The 19,726-nt window shown below is 40.8% G+C and overlaps 1 protein-coding gene across 1 annotated transcript in view; it reads right to left on the bottom strand.

The window, feature by feature from the left end:
* Positions 1–538: 538 nt before the first annotated feature.
* Positions 539–19,726, bottom strand: part of LOC127171286 (deleted in malignant brain tumors 1 protein) — a 48,507-nt gene continuing 29,319 nt past the window's right edge. Inside the window, exons 3-11 of the mRNA XM_051119830.1 lie at positions 14,599–14,622; positions 14,134–14,448; positions 13,331–13,651; positions 9,518–9,823; positions 4,123–4,404; positions 3,421–3,741; positions 2,093–2,398; positions 1,424–1,470; positions 539–685 (exon numbers count right to left, since the gene is read on the bottom strand). Coding sequence (XP_050975787.1) covers positions 539–685; positions 1,424–1,470; positions 2,093–2,398; positions 3,421–3,741; positions 4,123–4,404; positions 9,518–9,823; positions 13,331–13,651; positions 14,134–14,448; positions 14,599–14,622 — 2,069 coding nt within the window. The remainder of the gene's footprint in view (positions 686–1,423; positions 1,471–2,092; positions 2,399–3,420; positions 3,742–4,122; positions 4,405–9,517; positions 9,824–13,330; positions 13,652–14,133; positions 14,449–14,598; positions 14,623–19,726) is intronic.

Genomic DNA, 19,726 nt, shown 5'->3' with positions numbered 1-19,726 from the left:
AAGTTGTGGATTATTTAAATAAACTCTCTGTTTTTGATCTCCTCTTCACCACTCCTCATTCTCCGCACACGACGCTTGACACACGTAGCATCTGGACCAATCAGATATACAGTTTTTTGTTACATTTAACAAATAATCTTTAAACCCATCAGCCAGCTATACGCCAGTTGCATCTTTTCATGACACGAGCAAAAAGAACCTAAAATGCTCACTCATTTTTGATCGTACATATAAGAGTAATACATCATTCAAATCTGTAGAGGATCTACTTTTATTTGAGTACACTCACAATATCAACAAAACATTATGCTTTTGCAAAACAAGGAAAATATACAGGGTACGCATTCAGCTGTCTCAGTCTCCACACGTATCATTTTGAAATGCGTCAGTAAGATGAACTAAAACTCAGCGAATCCGTGACCCACACACATGAGAGAGATATCTATAGAAAGTATATTCTCTGATGAAGTAATTCGCATGAAACCAACACTATGTTCAATCTTTCCCGTCTGCTTCATTATTTTTAATTAAATCACGCTCACGAGATGCTTTCGCTTTTCATAGTGTAATCGCCACGTGAGGGCGCGCGCCAAACGTAACCGCCCACATCACCGTAAACAAAGCGCTGAGACTTTTTCTTTTCCAAGTTCATCTGGGCTACTTGTCCTTTCTGGAAAAAGATGCGCTGTGAGGAACAAGAATTCAGAGGAAGAACACGATGTGACACACGGCGCGATCCATCAGAGGAGATATTTACACAAGTAAGTCTTTCTTTTGTTAGCCTACTTGCGTGTTGTTACTGTGTTACTGTGACAGAACTTGAACACATTTTACTAGTTAAGACTTTTTTTCAAACTATAATTCATGACTACAGCAAGTGAAACATTATGAAGTAGGATTCATTTCATTACATCAAAATGTCTCACGACGCCAGGATGTTTTTTTTTAATTTTCTATACAATAGAAAACGATGTGATATAAAGATAATAGTGTTTACACTTACACTTAACAATAATAATATAGTTTCCCCGATATGAAATGTTTTTGTATTGTATAATGCATACAAAGCATGCTTATGTTTATGACTTAAAGATCATATTATTTAGTTATTTATTTATCGTATAACAGTAGGATGTAATATGAGTGTTTACACTGTATGTTTAGACCATGTTTATCAATGCTCTGCTCTCGAATAGATGTTTAACGTGAAAAACAATAATTATTGGTTATATATAGATATAAAATGTCCTTTTTACGTTAGTACAAATGCGGGAGTCTATGGCTACAAATTCATACACTGTATGAATTTGTATGAAAATATATATATATATATATATATATATATAATATATATTACAGATGCTCCTGATATTAACATGCTCACAGATGTTTTTCTTTTGTTTGTTTTTTAGTGATCTGATACCTGCACAACAGATGAATTCTGCTGTCTTTCAAACTGAGAGTGCTGTACTAACATCAGATGTTCAACTCTAGATTACCACATCCAGTTCTCAAAAGTCTTCTGAACTAATGTTCTGAATGTGTTTCATGGCCTTATTTCAGTGACTTAAAACATTTAGTTTTTCACTAACCACGTATAAACGTTGTTTTCTCAAAAACACAAACATGTACATTCATGTTGCTTACATGTTATTGTAGCCTAGTTTGTGCTGATTACAGTGTAACCAGGCTTTAGCCATAAATATGTTATTAAGATACTGAAAAAAAGCACAAATGTCAGGGCATGTCAAAACTTCTCCAGGGCCCCAAAAGACCCTCAGACCCCAGAGGGTTGAAACCAACAGCCAGCTATATGCTGGAGTTCTGGAGACAACCCTCCAAAGCAACTAACACCCCAAAAGGGCTCAGTTGCCAGGGCGACCATCTGATAACATGGGTTTTATTGCTCGAAAGAATTCAAGCAGAGTATACAGGTGCTGGTAATATAATTAGAATATCTTCAAAAAGTTGATTTATTTCACTAATTCCATTCAAGAAGTGAAACTTGTATAATGTATAGTTATACATTATAGTTCTTGTATAGTTCATTTCATTCTAAATTTTGTGGCAAGATGCAAAAGATTTAACTTACCCAAACAAACAACACCAGCATCTTCACCATGATTACAGTCATGTTTTCCTAATCCACTGTGTGAACATTGTGTAAGGGTTCCTTCACTTCCTGAGCATCCAACATCATCCAGCCAGATCGATCCACTGCCTTGACCAAAAGCGGCACTATGAGGTGCACTGATGGCTGATCCACACTGTAACTGTCTGCACACCACAGCAGCATCATTCATGTCCCAGTTATCATCACACACGGTTCCCCACTGGCCTTTAAAACGGATCTCCACTCTTCCACAGCATAATTCAGAACTATTGACCAATCTCAGATCTAACAGATTACATTAATGAAAGCACAATGTGATTACAATTTTGTTATTCTGACATGCTGCAAGTATTTGTACTGTCTAATGTGTGTGTAATTGTAATGTGTTTGACATTGCCAAGGACAAAAGTGCATAGCCATTATTGTTTTTATAAGTTTTCTCCTATTATAATTATATTATAACTAGATGAGTAAAGTTTGAGAACAAACTAAGTTGGCTTGAGAAAGCCTAGCCTGAAAGTTTGAAGCATTTGTAAAAGTATGAAAGCAGCTAGCATGATTTAACACATTGCTTACAAGATTTAACATGTTAACATGTTTTAGCATGATTAGCTTGTTGCTTATATTTTTATAAGCCAATTACAATGTTGTTAGCATGATTAGCATGTTGTTAGCATGATTTGCAAGTTACTAAATTGTTGTTAGCATGATTAGCAAGTTGTTAGCATGTTGCTAGCATGGTTTTTAGCATAATTAGTATGTTGTTAGCATAATATTAGCATGATTAGCCAGTTAGCTACTAGCATGACATTATGATAGATAGCTAGATAGATAGATAGATAGATAGATAGATAGACAGATGAGTTTGAATGAGTTTGAATGGATTAGGAAAACAGTACATAGAAGGGTAGCTTGATTGAGCCTCAAGGGATTCTGGGAATTTTGTCAGTTGGAATTTGAATAGTCTTGGCTCGTTTGAACATTCCGTTAATGTAAGTCTATGGGATTGTTGGTGGCTTTGATAGTCTGGTTTATGAAAACTGTAAGCTGGATGAGTCTAAAAAGATATAGCACACTGAGTCAGACCAGTCTGAAGGTCTGTGCCACATTTGGTGGTTCTAGCTTGAAAGCTCTAGGAGGAGACAGATACTGAAATTTGGCTCAGAAGAAGAATAATAATAATCTTAAATAGTAGATCAGTAAAGTAGATCAGCTTTCTCAAGCCAACTTAATAATTAGCAACAAACATACATACATTTACATACATATGCACACACTGGCATTTATGGTTTTTGGTTGATAAGTACCTGTGATAGTGATGAGCAGCAGTTTAGAGGCAGATGAACGGAAGGAGCGTGAGGAGACACTGACTTCATAAACACAACTGTATGTTCCCTCATGTGAATAATCTGCCTCAGGAAAGGAGAAGGAGGAGGAATGATTGACAGCTGACTCACTCCTGGTGATGTTTGGGCCTCTGAACAGGTGAAAAGAGCCTCCAGGATACTGAGATTCAGTGGAACAGATGATAGTGAAACTGTGGCCCCTGGTGATCACTGGCCCCTGAGACCCCACAACAAACTGTCCATCAGGAGCACTGTGGGAAATGCTGGGTCGCTGCAAGTTCACTAGAAAACAAGAAACTAACTTTAAATCAACTACAATGACTTCGAGAAGTGCATCTTGTCGGGATCAAAATTAAATACAATGCCATTTTACAAATGGGCTCAAATGTAAAAAAGGCATCATTGCAGAACGTGTTTACTTATACGTTACTAATGCATGTAATATATGATGTAGACCAGGGGTTCTCAACTCTGGCCAGAGTTTAGCTCCAACTTTGATCAAACTCACCTGCCTGTATCTTTCTAGTGTTATTAAAGACCTTGATTATCGTGTTCAGGTGTGTTTGATTAGGGTTGGAGCTGAACTCTGCAGGTAAAAAGATCCCACAGGCCAGAGTTGAGAAGCCCTGATGTAGGCAATGAGACAAGACTGAACACACTCACCCACAGTGATATTAACAGTGTTGCTATAAGGTGACTTGATGTTGTTTTGGTAGGAGTATTGACAGCTGTAGCTGCCTTGATGTGAAACGTCTAATTTATGGTTGAAAGTCACACTAGATACATGTGTCTGGGAGGATACAGAAAAACCATTTCCGAAGAGCTGGAATTCAGCATTAACATTGCATCTTGGTTTAGGTATTGTGCATCTGAACTGGATATTTTCTCCATGAGAAACAACTGCATGTGTGGAGGTCAGGGAAAGGGTCGGCATCTGCAGCTCACCTGAAAAAAAATAGTTTTGTTAACACGTTGTCACACCCCTGTGGACTGTTTTGTGGTTTCTCCCTGTGTATGCCCTTATTTGGTCTTTCCTGTTCCGTGTCTAATTATTACGTCACTGTTTAAATGTTTACACCTGTCTTCCCCTGATTGGTCTGTGTATATAAGTTTGGTTGTGTTCACCGTGTGCTTGTCGGTTCTTGTAAGTCACTCCATGTCTGTTAAGTCTCTGGCGTTAATGTTTGCGTGTGGATTCCCTGCTGTTCCTGTTCGTTCCTTGTTCAAGTTGTGGATTATTTAAATAAACTCTCTGTTCTTGATCTCCTCGTCACCACTTTTCATTCCCTGCACACAACGCATGACAGAAGAACCGACCACAAACAACATGAGGGCTGAGGAAGCTTTGTGGCATTTGCGGCAAGGCGGTCGAAAGTTGGAGCGGTATGTGGAGGAATTCCTTGAGCTTGCGAACCAGCTGAGCTGGCACGACACTGCCTTAGGTGCTTGTTTTCAGCTGGGGTTGGACGAAGAGACAATCCGTTGCGATCTTCCCGTTTGTAAGTATCCCCTTTTCAAACTGATTAATGTAGTCCTTTATTTAAATGGATCAGATTTTACAGTCGAGGAGGATTACATGTCTCGTCGTCCAACCCCCTCTGAGCCGCGTCATGTCAGCTCACACCATGCCGGGAGCCCCCACATGCCGCGCCAATGGTTCGGACCGCCTGCCCCGCTCCAAACAAAACCCCCTGGTCCAAGGCTCCATCTGCTTCCTCAGCCCGGAACCGCCGGCCATGGCTAGCTCACAGACCCCGGCAGCGGCTCGCTCACGCACTCCAGCCACGCCCCCGCACTCTGGATTACCGGCTGTTAATATGGCAAGCCACCTTAATATAAAGGACATTATGGACTTATGTGGATTATTGTCTACTTTGTCTCTGCTGGTCCCATCCAACTCTCCTTCGTCTCCGCTGGTCCCGTCCAGCTCTCCCAAGTCTCCACTGGTCCCGTCCAATCCCCCAGAGAGCCCTCCAGAACCTGAGCTTCCTCCAGAGCGCCCTCTAGAGCCTGAGCTTCCTCCAGAGCGCCCTCCTGAGCCTGAGCTTCCTCCTGAGTGCCCTCCTGAGCCTGAGCTTCCTCCAGAGCGCCCTCCAGAGCCTGAGCTTCCTCCAGAGCGCCATCCAGAGCCTGAGCTTCCTCCAGAGCACCCTCCAGAGCCTGAGCTTCCTCCAGTGTGCCCTCCAGAACCTGAGCTTCCTCCGGAGTGCCCTCCAGAGCCTGAGCTTCCTCCAGTGCACCCTCCAGAGCCTGAGATACCCGAGCGCCCTCCTGTGCCTGTGCCTTCCGAGCGCCCTCCTGAGCCTGAGCTTCCTCCAGAGCGCCCTATAGAGCCTGAGCTTCCTCCAGAGTGTCCTCCTGAGCTTCCTCCAGAGCGCCCTCTAGAGCCTGAGCTTCCTGCAGAGCACCCTCCAGAGCCTGAGCTTCCTCCAGTGCGCCCTCCAGAACCTGAGCTTCCTCCGGAGTGCCCTCCAGAGCCTGAGCTTCCTCCAGTGCGCCCTCCAGAGCCTGAGTGATGCCCGAGCGCCCTCCAGAGCCAGCGCCTCCCGAGCGCCCTCCTGTGCCTCCCAAGCGCCCTCCTTTGCCTGCGCCTTCTAAGCTCAGCCTTCCTGTACTCTCCTGGGCTGACTATGCCCTAAGTTCCCCCAAGAAAATTTTTGGGGGGGCTACCCCCCTGACCCACCATGGCTGTCTGGACTATGTACTCGGCCATGGCTTGAACTCCCTTATCCTCCTTGGCCACATGGACCGTGTGCTTGGCCGTGGCTTCCTGAGCTCCCTGACCCACCATGGCCACATGGACCGTGTGCTCGGCCATGGCTTCCTGAGCTCCCTGACCCACCATGGCCACGTAGACTGTGTGCTCGGCCATGGCTTCCCGAGCTCCCTGACCCGCCATGGCACTATGGACTGTATGCTCCACCGTGGCTTCCTGAGCTCCCTGACCCGTCATGGCATCCAGGACTGTATGCGCCACCGTGGCTTCCCGAGCTCCCTGACCCGTCATGGCATCCAGGACTGTATGCTCCACCGTGGCTCCCTGAGCTCCCTGACCCGCCATGGCATCCAGGACTGTATGCTCTGCCATGGCTCCCCAAGCTCCCTGACCCGCCATGGCATCCAGGACTGTATACTCTGCCATGGCTCCCTGAGCTCCCTGATCTGCCCTGGAGGCGTTACACGTACATTTACATTTATTCATTTAGCAGACGCTTTTATCCAAAGTGACTTACAGGTGGGGAATACATGAAGCGATTTGTCCTAAAGAGGCAAAACGACCTACGAAGTGCTCAAATTACCATATAACAGGCATTGTTCAAATAAGTACAAGCTAGAAAGGGAAAAGAGTAGAAAAGTAAACTTTTTTTTTTTTTTTTTAAGTCAAGTAGTGTCGAAATGTCGAAAGAGATGGGTTTTCAGCAGTTGCTTGAAAGTTGTTGGGGAGTTGGCATTCCGGATAGCGGTGGGAAGATCATTCCACCAGCCAGGAACGGTGTAAGAGAATGTTCTGGAAAGTGATTTTGTGCCTCATGTGATGGTACAATAAGGTGACGCTCACTGGCGGATCTCAGAGTTCTGGAGGGAGTGTAGATTGGTAGCAGTGAGTGGAGGTAGGCGGGCGCCGAGCCTGTGGTTGTTCTATAAGCAAGCATCAGTGTCTTGAATTTGATGCGAGCTGCAATTGGGAGCCAGTGCAGGGTGATAAAGAGAGGTGTGACATGGGCCCTTTTGGGCTCGTTGAAGACCAGTCGTGCTGCTGCATTCTGAATCATTTGTAAAGGTTTGATTGTGCATGAGGGAAGACCGGCTAGAAGGGCATTGCAGTAGTCCAGCCTGAAGATGACCAGGGCCTGGACAAGAAGTTGTGTGGCCTGCTCAGTTAGAAAGGGCCTGATCTTTCTAATGTTGTGTAGGGCAAACCTGCAAGATCAAGCAGTTTTAGCAATGTGGTCTTTGAAAGTCAGCTGGTCATCAAAGATAACACCAAGATTTCTGGCAGAACTTGATGGGGTAATTGTTAAAGTACCTAAGTTGATGGTGAAATCATGCTGTAGAGTCAGAGTGGCAGGGAGAATAAGGAGCTCAGTCTTTGCCAAGTTGAGCTGTAGATGATGTTCTTTCATCCACTCTGAGATGTCCGCCAAGCAGCCTGAGATCCGTGCAGCTACTGTTGGATCATCTGGTTGAAATGAAAGATAGAGCTGCGTGTCATCAGCATAGCAGTGGTAAGAGAAGCCATGTGCTTGTATGATGGGCCCCAGTGATGTAGTGTAAATGGAGAAGAGGAGGGGTCCAAGAACTGATCCCTGAGGAACCCCAGTGGCCAGATGATGTGCTTTGGATGCCTCCCCTCCCCAGGCCACCCTGAAAGACCTACCAGTGAGATAGGATTCAAACCAGTGAAGAGGAATCCCTGTGATACCCAGTGATGAGAGGGTGGACAGGAGGATCTGATGATTGACTGTGTCAAAAGCAGCATAAAGATCCAGCAGAATGAGTACTGACGATCTGGAATCAGCTTTTGCAGTCCGCAAGGCTTCAGTGACTGACAGTAGTGCAGTTTCAGTCGAGTGGCCACTCCTGAACCCTGACTGGCGTAACTCCTCTCCCTCCTGTGTCTGCCCTGCTCAAGCCTCCAGGGTGCCCACCCCCCCCTCTGCGGGGTATTTGTTGCGGTGCGAGTCACGCCTTATGGGAGGGCGGGGTAATGTCACACCCCTGTGGACTGTTTTGTGGTTTCTCCCTGTGTATGCCCTCATTTGGTCTTTCCTGTTCCGTGTCTAATTATTACGTCACTGTTTAATCGTTTACACCTGTCTTCCCCTGATTGGTCAGTGTATATAAGTTTGATTGTGTTCACAGTGTGTTTGTTGGTTCTTGTAAGTAACTCCATGTCTGTTAAGTCTCTGGCGCTAATGTTTGCATGTGGATTCCCTGCTGTTCCTGTTCATTCCTTGTTCAAGTTTTGAATTATTTAAATAAACTCTCTGTTCTTGATCTCCTCATCACCACTCCTCATTCTCCGCACATGACGCGTGACACATGTACCATCTGGACCAATCAGATATACAGTTATTTGTTACATTTAACAAATAATCTTTAAACCCAACAGCCAGATATATGCTGGAGTTCTGGAGACAACCCTCCAAAGCTACTAACACCCCAAAAGGGCTCAGTTGCCAGGGCGACCATCTGATAACATGGGTTTTATTGCTCGATAGAATTCAAGCAGAGTATACTACATTTACCCATAGGAAAGACACAATGCCTATAGAAATGGACTTTTTCCTATTCATTCACAGACAAACCTTGCTTTGATCTTCCTATTGCACATAGCCCCAGGTCATTGTGTATAGTATTACTGCCTTGTAATTTTTGTGGTTTTCATTGTGCACTGTGATATGCATTTGTTATGATAGACAACTAGTAGTATAACTCACCTATGCCATGTTTGGTCTCTTTGTATTTCAATGATCTAAATTAAGGTGTCTATTATATGTTGATACCTATGAAACATAGTAGTGTTTTCTTAATAGTTCTTAATAGTTTTTGCATCAACGCCCAATCGAATTATCAATGCAAAATACCATGCTCACAGACAAAGAGTCGTAAACTTTCCCTCCAAAAGTGAAAGTCACCATTGGCTCTTGGACCTCCTGGAGCTCTTCCATGAGTTTTGATTCTGATTCTGCCTTGCAAAATTAATTTCCCTTTACGATTCTGATTCAAGCTACATCCTCTAATGTAATAGTACTTTGAGAAAGTTATTTTCTTTGTCCAAGAAAACAGAATTTCTTAGAGTTGATATGAAATTATGCTGAACGTCTGCTGGACGAACAGATTAGTTGATGGAAATTGAACTCTGCTACAGTTACTACTGGCAGCTGATCTAAATTGTAATTAATCATAATTAATTGTAATTGTTTATATACATTTCCCCTTTGAGCTAAATTGCTACACATAATGTGTAAAAGCATGAACTTTTTGGAGCTTAATGCAATTTATATTGTTCATTTCATTCAAAATTTTGTGGCAAGATGCAAAAGATTTAACTTACCTAAACAAACAACACCAGCATCTTTACCATGATTACAGTTATGTCTTCCTAATCCACTGTGTGAACATTGTGTGAGGGTTCTTTCACTTCCTGAGCATCCAACATCATCCAGCCAGACTGATCCACTGCCTTGACCAAAAGCGGCACTTCGAGGTGCACTGATGGCGGATCCACACTGTAACTGTCTGCACACCACAGCAGCATCATTCATGTCCCAGTTATCATCACACACGGTTCCCCACTGGCCATTATAACGGATCTCCACTCTTCCACAGCATAATTCAGAACCATTGACCAATCTCAGATCTAACAGATTACATTAATGAAAGCACAATGTGATTACAATTGTATTATTCTGACATGCTGCAAGTATTTGTACTGTCTAATGTGTGTGTAATTGTAATGTGTTTGACATTGTTAGGAGCCAAGGACAAAAGTGCATAGCCGTTATTGTTTTTATAAGTTTTCTTCTATTATTATATTATAACTAGATGAGTAAAGTTTAAGAGCAAACTTTAAGTTGGCTTGAAACATTTGTAAAAGTATGAAAGCAGCATGATTAGCTTGTTGCTTATATTTTATAGGCTGATTACAATGTTGTTAGCATGATTAGCATGTTGTTAGCATAATTTGCAAGTTACTAAAATGTTATTAGCATGATTACCAAGTTGCTAGCATGTTTCTAGAATGATTAGCAAAGTTGCTACCATGTTTCTAGCATGATTAGAAAGTTGTTATGTTTCTAGAATGACTAGCAAAGTTGCTACCATGTATCTAGCATGATTAGCAAAATTGCTAGCATGTTTTTAGCATTATTAGCAAGTTACTAGCATGATTGTGGTTGCTAGCCAAAGATAGATAGATAGATAGATAGATAGATAGAGAGAGAGAGAGAGATAGATAGATAGATAGTGTAACGCAGACACTGAGGCAGAGGTAGAATCCATGTGAGGTAGTTTATTCAAGATAGCAAAACACAAGTGAGCAGGCAAAAGGTCGGTATCAGAAAGGCAGTCCACAGGTGTACAAAGCATAAGGGTGATCCAAGCAGCAGAGTAATAAAAACAGGCAGTAGGTCAATATCAAATAGACAGTCCGACAGAGCAACTAAAAACAATAGGGACAATCCAAATAGCGACAGAGAGGAGACAGAGATGAGATCAAACCGTGTAATAAGTCCAGCCGGCAAACAATCCAAGGAATAATCCGTAAACTCGTGAAGCAGGAACAAAGCAAAATTGGCAACAGGTAATCAGAAAATGTAAAAGCACACTCAGTAAGACAGATCAAACTGGCAGCACTTCACAGAGAAGTAACACCTGAATGGCGTTTAAATAGTCCAAAACAGGAAGTGGCAGTAGAAGCAGCAGAGGGAGTGAACAGTCAGTATTCGGGTGAGGGCTCCCTCTGCTGGCGTGGCAATACAGATAGATAATGGTTAGATGATAGATAGATAGATAGATAGGTAGATAGATAGATGAGTTTGAATGAGTTTAAATGAGTTTAAATGGATTAGAAATACAGTACATAGAAGGCAGGTTTGATTGAGTCTCAAAGATTTGCTTGGAGTTTTGACAGTTGAAATTTGAAAAATGCTGGTTCATTGGAGCATTCCATCAATGTAAGTCTATGGGATTTTTCCCAAATTTAATCGCCATTTTTAGGCGTAAGTCCGATCAGTTAGAAAAGATATAGCAACTAACTTCAGATCAGTTTGAAGATCTGGGCTGAGTTTGGAGTTTGTAGAGTTAAAGCTCTAGGAGGAGTTAGAGTTGATAATTTTAGTCTCAGAAGAAGAAGAAGTTTAAGTAGCATTTCAGCAAGTTGGCTTTCTCAAGCCAACTTAATAATAATAATAATAATAACTGGAAGTTTAAATAGCATATCAGTAAGTTGGCTTTCTCAAGCCAACTCAATAACTAGATAGTAAAGTTTGTACACCAACTTTAAGTTGGCTTGAAAAAGCCTAGCCAGAAAGTTTTAAAAGTTTTAAGTTAAGTTTGACTGTTTTCAGTTTAAAATAGTTTTCAGTTTAAAATAGTTTGAAAGATTAAAGGCTGAATGTTTTGAAGGCAATACAGTCTATTAGAAAAACAGATAGACAGGGTGTTGCTGTGTGGTTGCTAGGTTCCTCAGGGTGGTTGCTAGAGTACCTGGGGTGGTTGCTAGGGTGTTGCTATGTGGTTGCTAGGGTATCCAGGGTGGTTGCTAGGGCAGTTGCTAGGGTGTTGCTAGGCAGTTGCTAGGGTACTCAGGGTGGTTGCTAGAGTGTTACTATGTGGTTGCTAGGGTATCTGGGGTGGTTGCTAAGGTGTTGCTAGGCAGTTTCTAAATAACTCAGGGTGGTTGCTAGGATGTTGCTATCTGGTTGCTAGGGTATCCAGGGCGGTTCGTAGGGTGTTGCTAGGCAGTTGCTAGGGTACTCAGGCTGGTTGCTAAGGTGTTGCTAAGTGGTTGCTAGAGTACTCAGGGTGGTTGCTATTTAAGTTACTAGGCAGTTGCTATGCTACCTGGGGTGGTTGCTAAGGTGTTGTTAGGCAGTTGCTAAGGTACTCAGGGTGGTTGCTAGGGTGTTGCTATGTGGTTGTTATGCTTCCTGGGATGGTTACTAAGTTGTTGCTAGGTTCCTCAGGGTGGTTGCTAGAGTACCTGGGGTGGTTGCTAGGGTGTTGCTATGTGGTTGCTAGGGTATCCAGGGTGGTTGCTAGGGCAGTTGCTAAGGTGTTGCTAGGCAGTTGCTAGGGTACTCAGGGTGGTTGCTAAGGTGTTGCTATGCGGTTGCTAGGGTACCCGGAGATGGTTGCTAAGGTGTTGTTAGGCGGTTTCTAGGGTACTCAGGTTGATAGCTATCGTGTTACTATCATGTTGTTACCATGATTAGCAAGTTATTAGCATGTTGCTAGCATGTTTAACATGTTACTAGCATGTTACTAGCATGCTTCTAATATGATTAGCATGTTACTAGCATGTTACTAGCATGTTTCTAACATGATTAGCATGTTACTAGCATGATTAGCATGTTGCTATCATGTTTCTAGCATGATTTGCATGTTACTAGCGTGATTCTAACATGGTTAGCAAGTTACTAGCATGTTTCTAGGATGATTAGCATGTTAGTAGCATGATTCTAGCATGATTAGCAAGATATTAGCATGATTCTAGCATGATTAACAAGTTACTAGCATGTTCTGGCATAATTAGCATGATTAGTATACTGCTAACATGATTTAAATAGATTAGAAATATTAGATGAGTCTAAATGGATTAGTAATAGTACATAGAAGTGAAGCTTAATTTAGTCTCAAATGATTCTTGGAGTTTAGATTTGAATTTTGACAGTTGGAGTTGGCTTATTTGAACATTCCGTCAATGTAAGTCTATGGGTTTTTTGGTGGTTTTGACGGTCTGGTTTACAAAAACCGTAAGCCAGATCAGTTAGAAAAGATATAGCAACCCAAGTCAGACCAGTCCGCAGTTCTGGGCCGAGTTTAGTGGCTGTAGCTTAAAAGCTCTAGGAGGAGATACGTTTTAAAAAAGGGTCTCAGAAGAAGAAGAAGAAGCAGAAGAAGTTTAAATACAATATCAGTAAGTTGGCTTTTTCAAGCCAAATTAATAATAAGTTTAAGTAGCATTTCAATAATCTTAAATAGTAGATCAGTAAATTGGCTTTCTCAAGCCAACTTAATAATCTCAAATAGTAGATCCATAAAGTAGATCAGCTTTCTCAAGCCAACTTAATAATTAGCAACAAATATACATACATTTACATACATATGCACACACTGGCATTTATGGTTTGTGGTTGATAAGTACCTGTGATAGTGATGAGCAGCAGTTCAGAGGCAGATGAACGGAAGGAGCGTGAGGAGACACTGACTTCATAAACACAACTGTATGTTCCCTCATGTGAATAATCTGCCTCAGGAAAGGAGAAGGAGGAGGAGTGATTGACAGCTGACTCACTCCTGGTGATGTTTGACCCTCTGAACAGGTGAAAAGAGCCTCCAGAATACTGAGATTCAGTGGAACAGATGATAGTGAAACTGTGGCCCCTGGTGATCACTAGCCCCTTAGACTCCATGACAAACTGTCCATCAGGAGCACTGTGGGAAATGTTGGGCTGTTGCAAGTTCACTAGAAAACAAGAAGCTAACTTTAAATCAACTACAATGACTTCAAGAAGTGCATCTTGTCAGGATCAAAATTAAGTACAATGCCATTTTACAAATGGGCTCAAATGTAAAAAAACGCATATCTGGTACTTGGCATAAAAAATAAAAGTAAACTGTGTTTGAAAATTGGTTATTTTTGGTTTGCTGTAAGTATTTTGTATATGTTTGACATTGTTGGGAGCAAAGCACCAAACATGCCCTATTATTTTCAAATGTTTTCTTGTTATTACTTGAAGTCGAACACTTTTTCGGCTTCAAGCCAAAAAGTTTTATGTTGTTTTAGCTGCTGTAGTATTATTTTTATTAGAAGCAAATAGCACATTTTCAAGACACTTAGCTCTAATTTTTAGACATTTAATTCCTAAGCTATATGTAACCTAAGAAAATACTATAAAATATCAAGGTGAACAGCAAAATCATCAATTTAAAAACATGCATTTTTACCTGAGCAGACGACACCTGCATCTTCAGAATGACCACAGTTATGTGTTCCAATAGGACGATGTGGGCACTGTGTGAGCGATGATTCACTTCCTGAACATCCTACATCATCCAACCAGATCTGACCACTTCCCTGGCCAAAATGAGCACTGCTATATGCACTCACAGCTCTTCCACATCGCAACTGTCTGCACACCACAGCAGCATCATTCATGTCCCAGTCGTCATCACACACTGTCCCCCACTGGCCATTATAAAGGATCTCAACTCTTCCAGAGCAGTCATTATTACCATTCACCAGCCTGATACTATAACCTCCTAAAAAACCAAATACTCTATTATGATACAACTCACATCTTAAAACATGCTAAACGTGCAGACTAACCAAAACAGTGACTGGTTATGCCATGATGCAGCTAGAATCAGATCTGTGTTTTAAAAATAGGTGACTAACAGCTTGTTACTTACCAGTTACAGAGGTCAGAGAACTGGCTGTTGAGATGAAAAACAGGGACATTTAAACATATTGTAGACTTACAATGAGATACAATTTCCCAAAAAAAAAAAAAAAAAAATATTGAAATATATATTTCAAACAGTATTGGCTGATAATTGCATCCGGTTAATTAAGTTGGCTTGAGAAAGTCAACTTACTGATATGCTATTTAAACTTAGTAGGTTGGCTTGAGAAAGCCAACCTACTGATCTGCTACTTAAGCTTATTATAAGGGGTTTGAGCAGATAGTGCTGAAACCCTATTGTAATTGAAGGATTTTTAGGGGTTTGAGCACGCAGTTCGTAGTAGTCTTGACCACTACTCAGATCCAAAGCCTCGGCCAAATCGGCCTAAAGGCCTAAAAACAAACTTTTTTGAAATTTTTGGCCGTAGCTCATACAATTTTTGTCATAGATTAAAAAAATATTGTCTGGACAGTGAATATCAATAATTATCAAAAAAAAAATGAAATTTTGACTCACGGTCAAATAGGAATGCCAAAATGTTCTATGCTAACGTTAGCCAATTGCTACATTTGGCTATAACTTCTGAACGGAATGACATATCTTCACCAAACTCAGTACACATGTGTACAAGCTCAATCTTTGGTCAAATAAAAAAAAGAAATGCACAGCTCTGCCACTTGGTGGTGCTATAAGCCTGAAAAAACATAATAATGACTAAAACTACGCAACTGTTGGTCCGATCGACTTGAAATTTGGTTTGCCATCTCTTTGTCCAAAGTGGCACAAGTGTTTATAAGGACATTTGTGCATCTCAAAAAACATGGCCGCCATTGGCCAATGAAGTTTGAGCACCTATTAGAAAAGGTTAATGGAGGCCGATCTGAACAAAACTCACTGGACATGTTTGACTCATGGTCCTAAAGGTCTGTAAGAATTTTAAAACAAATTGGCCGCTAGTTGGCGCTAACGAGTTTTTATGTCTCTGTTATCACATGGTGTTTCACACATCCACACAATATGCATATCATTTGATAGATCTCCTCATGATGAACTGGTGCCCCAAGAACCATTGCTGTCAATCAAATCGTTCATTAATTATTCACAATTATGTGAAAAACCTACTTTTACGAACTAGTCCTAGGTTTTTTGCTCAATCTCAATCAAACCACTGCAGTAATATTCTCTGGACTCTCTAGATCAATAATTATTCAAAAAAAAAAAAAAAAAGTGGAATTTTGTCCTTCGGTTAGCTACAACGGGGTCATTTACAAAAGGGGTGTGGCCACATATACCCAAAAGCCTATAAAACCTAAACGAAAACTCAAAACTGTACGAAAATTGGTGAAAACATGTGTCAGATGATTCTTAACAAGCATGCAAAGTTTCATGGAGATCGGAGCATAGGTGGCGCTATAACAGTTAAAAAGGCTTTAAAAACAAGATTTCTATGGTAAATGGCCTCAAATTGTTAAAAAATGCTCATCTATTCACACAAACACTAAATCTTACACTTACATCTGTATGATATATCCACTCATTCTGAACAACTTTGCATACCACCTCAAAGGCCTTATATGCTCGAACCCCGGTAATTGCTGCTTGCAGCTATATTTAGGGGCCAAGCACCGAAGGTGCGATGGCACCTATTGTATCTGTTGCCGTTCTTATTATTCTGCTTCTTCTTCTTCTTCTTCTTCCGTTTCTTCCGCGCAAGTCTATGGCAGCCCATAGAACCGGTTGCGGGAAAGTTGTATAATTTTGCACACTGATAGAGGACAGTCTCAACATTAACCATAGCAAGTTTGGAGTCTCTAACTCAAACTCTCTAGCGCCACCACTTGTCCAAACTTTCAAAAGATTTATGCTAATAACGTTTGAACCGTAAGCCACACAACAAAAATTCTTTTTTCCTCTGATTCCTTGGCTTATGCCGAGTCGAATGGACACCAAAATTCAAAAATCGTAAGGTTTAGTTTTTTCGCTATTCTCAATTGTTCGTAAAACCTACTTTTTCGAACTCGTCCTAGGCCGTTGCACCGATTGTCACAAAAATTGATCCAGATCATCTTCAGACCATGCTGGCAAAAAGTTATGGAATTCAAGTCGATTCGTCCAGCCGTTCACGAATAACACGCGAAAGAATTCTACGAAAAGCTAGCAAAAATCAATGTGAGGCTATATCTCCGTAACAGTTTGTCATATTGACACCAAACTTGGTGTGTGTTATAACAAGCATGACCTGAGCCTACCTGCAGTGTTTCGGTGCAGTGCCCCCTAGTGGTCAGGAGATACGAAAAATGGCTATTTTTCTTTATAACGTCTGAATGATTTGTCCAAAAATCACAAAACTGGTCTCTTTAGATTCGGTGTGTCATACCGAGTCGAACCATATCCAATTTTCCCATGTCAGCCATTTTGGGTGTCGGCCATTTTGAATTTAGCTTTAAAATGCTGTATCTTGAGAACGGATTAGCGTATCGTTTCGACATTAATTACAAAAATGTTCGGCACCATGCCCTGAATGTACATAAAAATTTTGGGGTCAGCGCCACCTTGTGGTCAAAAGCTATAACTAAATTTAAAAAAATGCTAATAACTTTTGCGTACATTAGCCTATTGAAATGTAACTGATTTTGATAGATTCCTTCGGTCATGCTGAGAACACCGATACCAATTTTGCCAATTTTGGCTGAACTTCCTGTCCGCCATTTTGATTCATGTGGAAAACCTACTTTTTCGAACTCCTCCTAGACCGTTAGTCCAATTTTCACTAAATTTGACTCAGATCATCTTCAGACCATGCTGACAAAAAGTTATGGATTTTGTGTCGATACACGAAACCGTTTTCGTTTAGCGCATCAACGAATTTACTGGAAAGATGCCAAATTGCATCCGAGTCTGTATCTCTGCAAAGCTTTGACATATTGACACCAAATTTTATATGTGCTATTGTCACCACACTCTGACCAAGCCACATCAATTTGGTAACAGTGCCACCTATGGGTCAGAAGTAATACGCCATTCACTAAACATTAATAATGAAATTTACAAAAATGCTAATAACTTCTGCTTACATTAGCCTATTGTAATGAAACTGATGTCAATAGATTCTTTGGGTCAAGCCGAGAACATTGATGTCCATTATGCCGAAATTGGCCAAACTTCCTGTCCTCCATTTTGATTAATGTACAAAACCTACTTTTTCGATCTCCTCCTAGACCGTTAGTCCAATCTTCACCAAATTTGACTCAGATCATCTTCTGACCATGCTGGCAAAAAGTTATGAATTTCGTGTCGATACACGAAACCGTTTTCGTTTAGAGTATCAACGAATTTGCTGGAAAGATGCCAAACTACATCTGAGGCTGTATCTCTGCAAAGCTTTGACATAATGACGGCAAACTTTGTGTGTGTCATTGTCATTTCACACAGAACACGTCACATCAATTTGAAAACAGCACCACCTGTTGGTCAAAAGTGATAAGCCATTAAATTTTATTACGATTGGTTGTATTTATGATTTTTCAGCCATTTCAACTGATATTATCCTAAAATGGCTTAAGTTACTCACTGTTGTAGTCGGTCTGCTGCTCCTTGCCGTGCTTAACTCCTCATTCTGCCTCTTTTGTGCTTGGCCCCGCAATTGCTGCTTGCAGCTATATTTATTATTATTATTCTTCTCCGGTAAAACTGATAGTGCAGACCGAACCGTAAGGCCTAGAGAGCTGAAACTTGGTCAGATGGTACTAGTATTGCTCGCTACTCAGATCCAAAGACTCAGCCAAATTGGCCTATAGGTGGCGCTACAGCGATCAAAAATGCGAGTGCTCATAACTCCTAAACCGCTTGTCGTATACTCAAAAAAATTACATTTTTGGAATCCTTGGGTCAAGGATTCCAAAATCCTGGAGGTCCTGGAGGCCTTGTTTTCCCGCAAATGTTAATTATGTCCAAAACATACTTTTGTGAACTAGTCCTAGGTCTTTCGCCCGATCGGAACCAAACCAGAGCAGAAAATCATTCTTTGGACATTGAATATCAATAATTATCAAAAAAAAAAAAAGTTGAAATTTCGAATCATCGTTGCAAGAGAACCCCCAAAAATTTTGTAAAATGGCTATAACTCATGAACCAAATGAGGTATCTTCTAGGGATGTTAATTTCGGTTATTTTTCCTAACCGACAGCCGACGCTCGTTAACCGATTATTAACCGTTAACCGACAAGATTATTTTAAAATAGAATTTAATTATTTTAGAAAGGATAAGTGTCTGTGACTCATTAAAAATACCAAAATTTGTATTCCAGTGATTAATTTTACATGTGCAAAAAGCAGCAAACAACAAAACATGAGGAATCGCATGGAAGCATCACATCACGCGCTTGCAGCGCTTCTGCCAGCAGAGAAAAACATCATAAAGCTAGGATATATATATAATGAATGAATAGGCCTATACAATAAATATTTTTACTAAACAAAACAAAAGAAAAAACTATGCAACAAGTAGCTATAGTATGCAGAGTTTGACGGCTAAAAAGCGTCATCCTATTTTGATCTTTATTTTGCAAAAGCACAAAGATTTGTTTTTATTATGAATGTACACAAACAAAAGCAAACCGTTTACAGTTTCGATTATCTATATGACTAGAAGTGGTCGTTTCCACTGTTAGAAGGAAAAAGCCTTTCCATTATCATAATAAAATACAGTCAGCCAAACATATGGAAAAATCACACTGCTTAATTGTTATCAACATACAGAAGTAATATCATGCCAAACCATTTGTTTTATGTGGATACTGGAATGCAAGTGAAGTACAAAACCAGGTTTATGTAATAAATAATATTTTGGCATTCAAATACATCTCAAATACGGAAACATTTGGATTTGTGTCGAATGAGAGACCCGACATTAGTTTCAGTTTCACTTTAGCCTTAATGAATTTCTTTTGGCTTGTTGTTAATATAGCCTAGCTTCTTATAATTTACATCCTTGTTCTGTCCTGAATATTGTTAAATTGAAGATTTTTTTATAGAGTGAGGGGAAACTAAAATAGCCTAGCCTATGTTTATAGTGTTTGTAAACATTTTGCGTCGGCTTCAGAATGTAATAATAAAATGCGACTTATAGGCCTAG

The sequence above is a fragment of the Labeo rohita genome, chromosome 9 (genome assembly GCF_022985175.1).
Source record: "Labeo rohita strain BAU-BD-2019 chromosome 9, IGBB_LRoh.1.0, whole genome shotgun sequence".
Taxonomy (NCBI): Eukaryota; Metazoa; Chordata; class Actinopteri; order Cypriniformes; family Cyprinidae; genus Labeo; species Labeo rohita.
The sequence above is the reverse complement of the archived record's forward strand: the minus strand, read 5'-3'. Positions and strand labels throughout refer to the sequence as shown.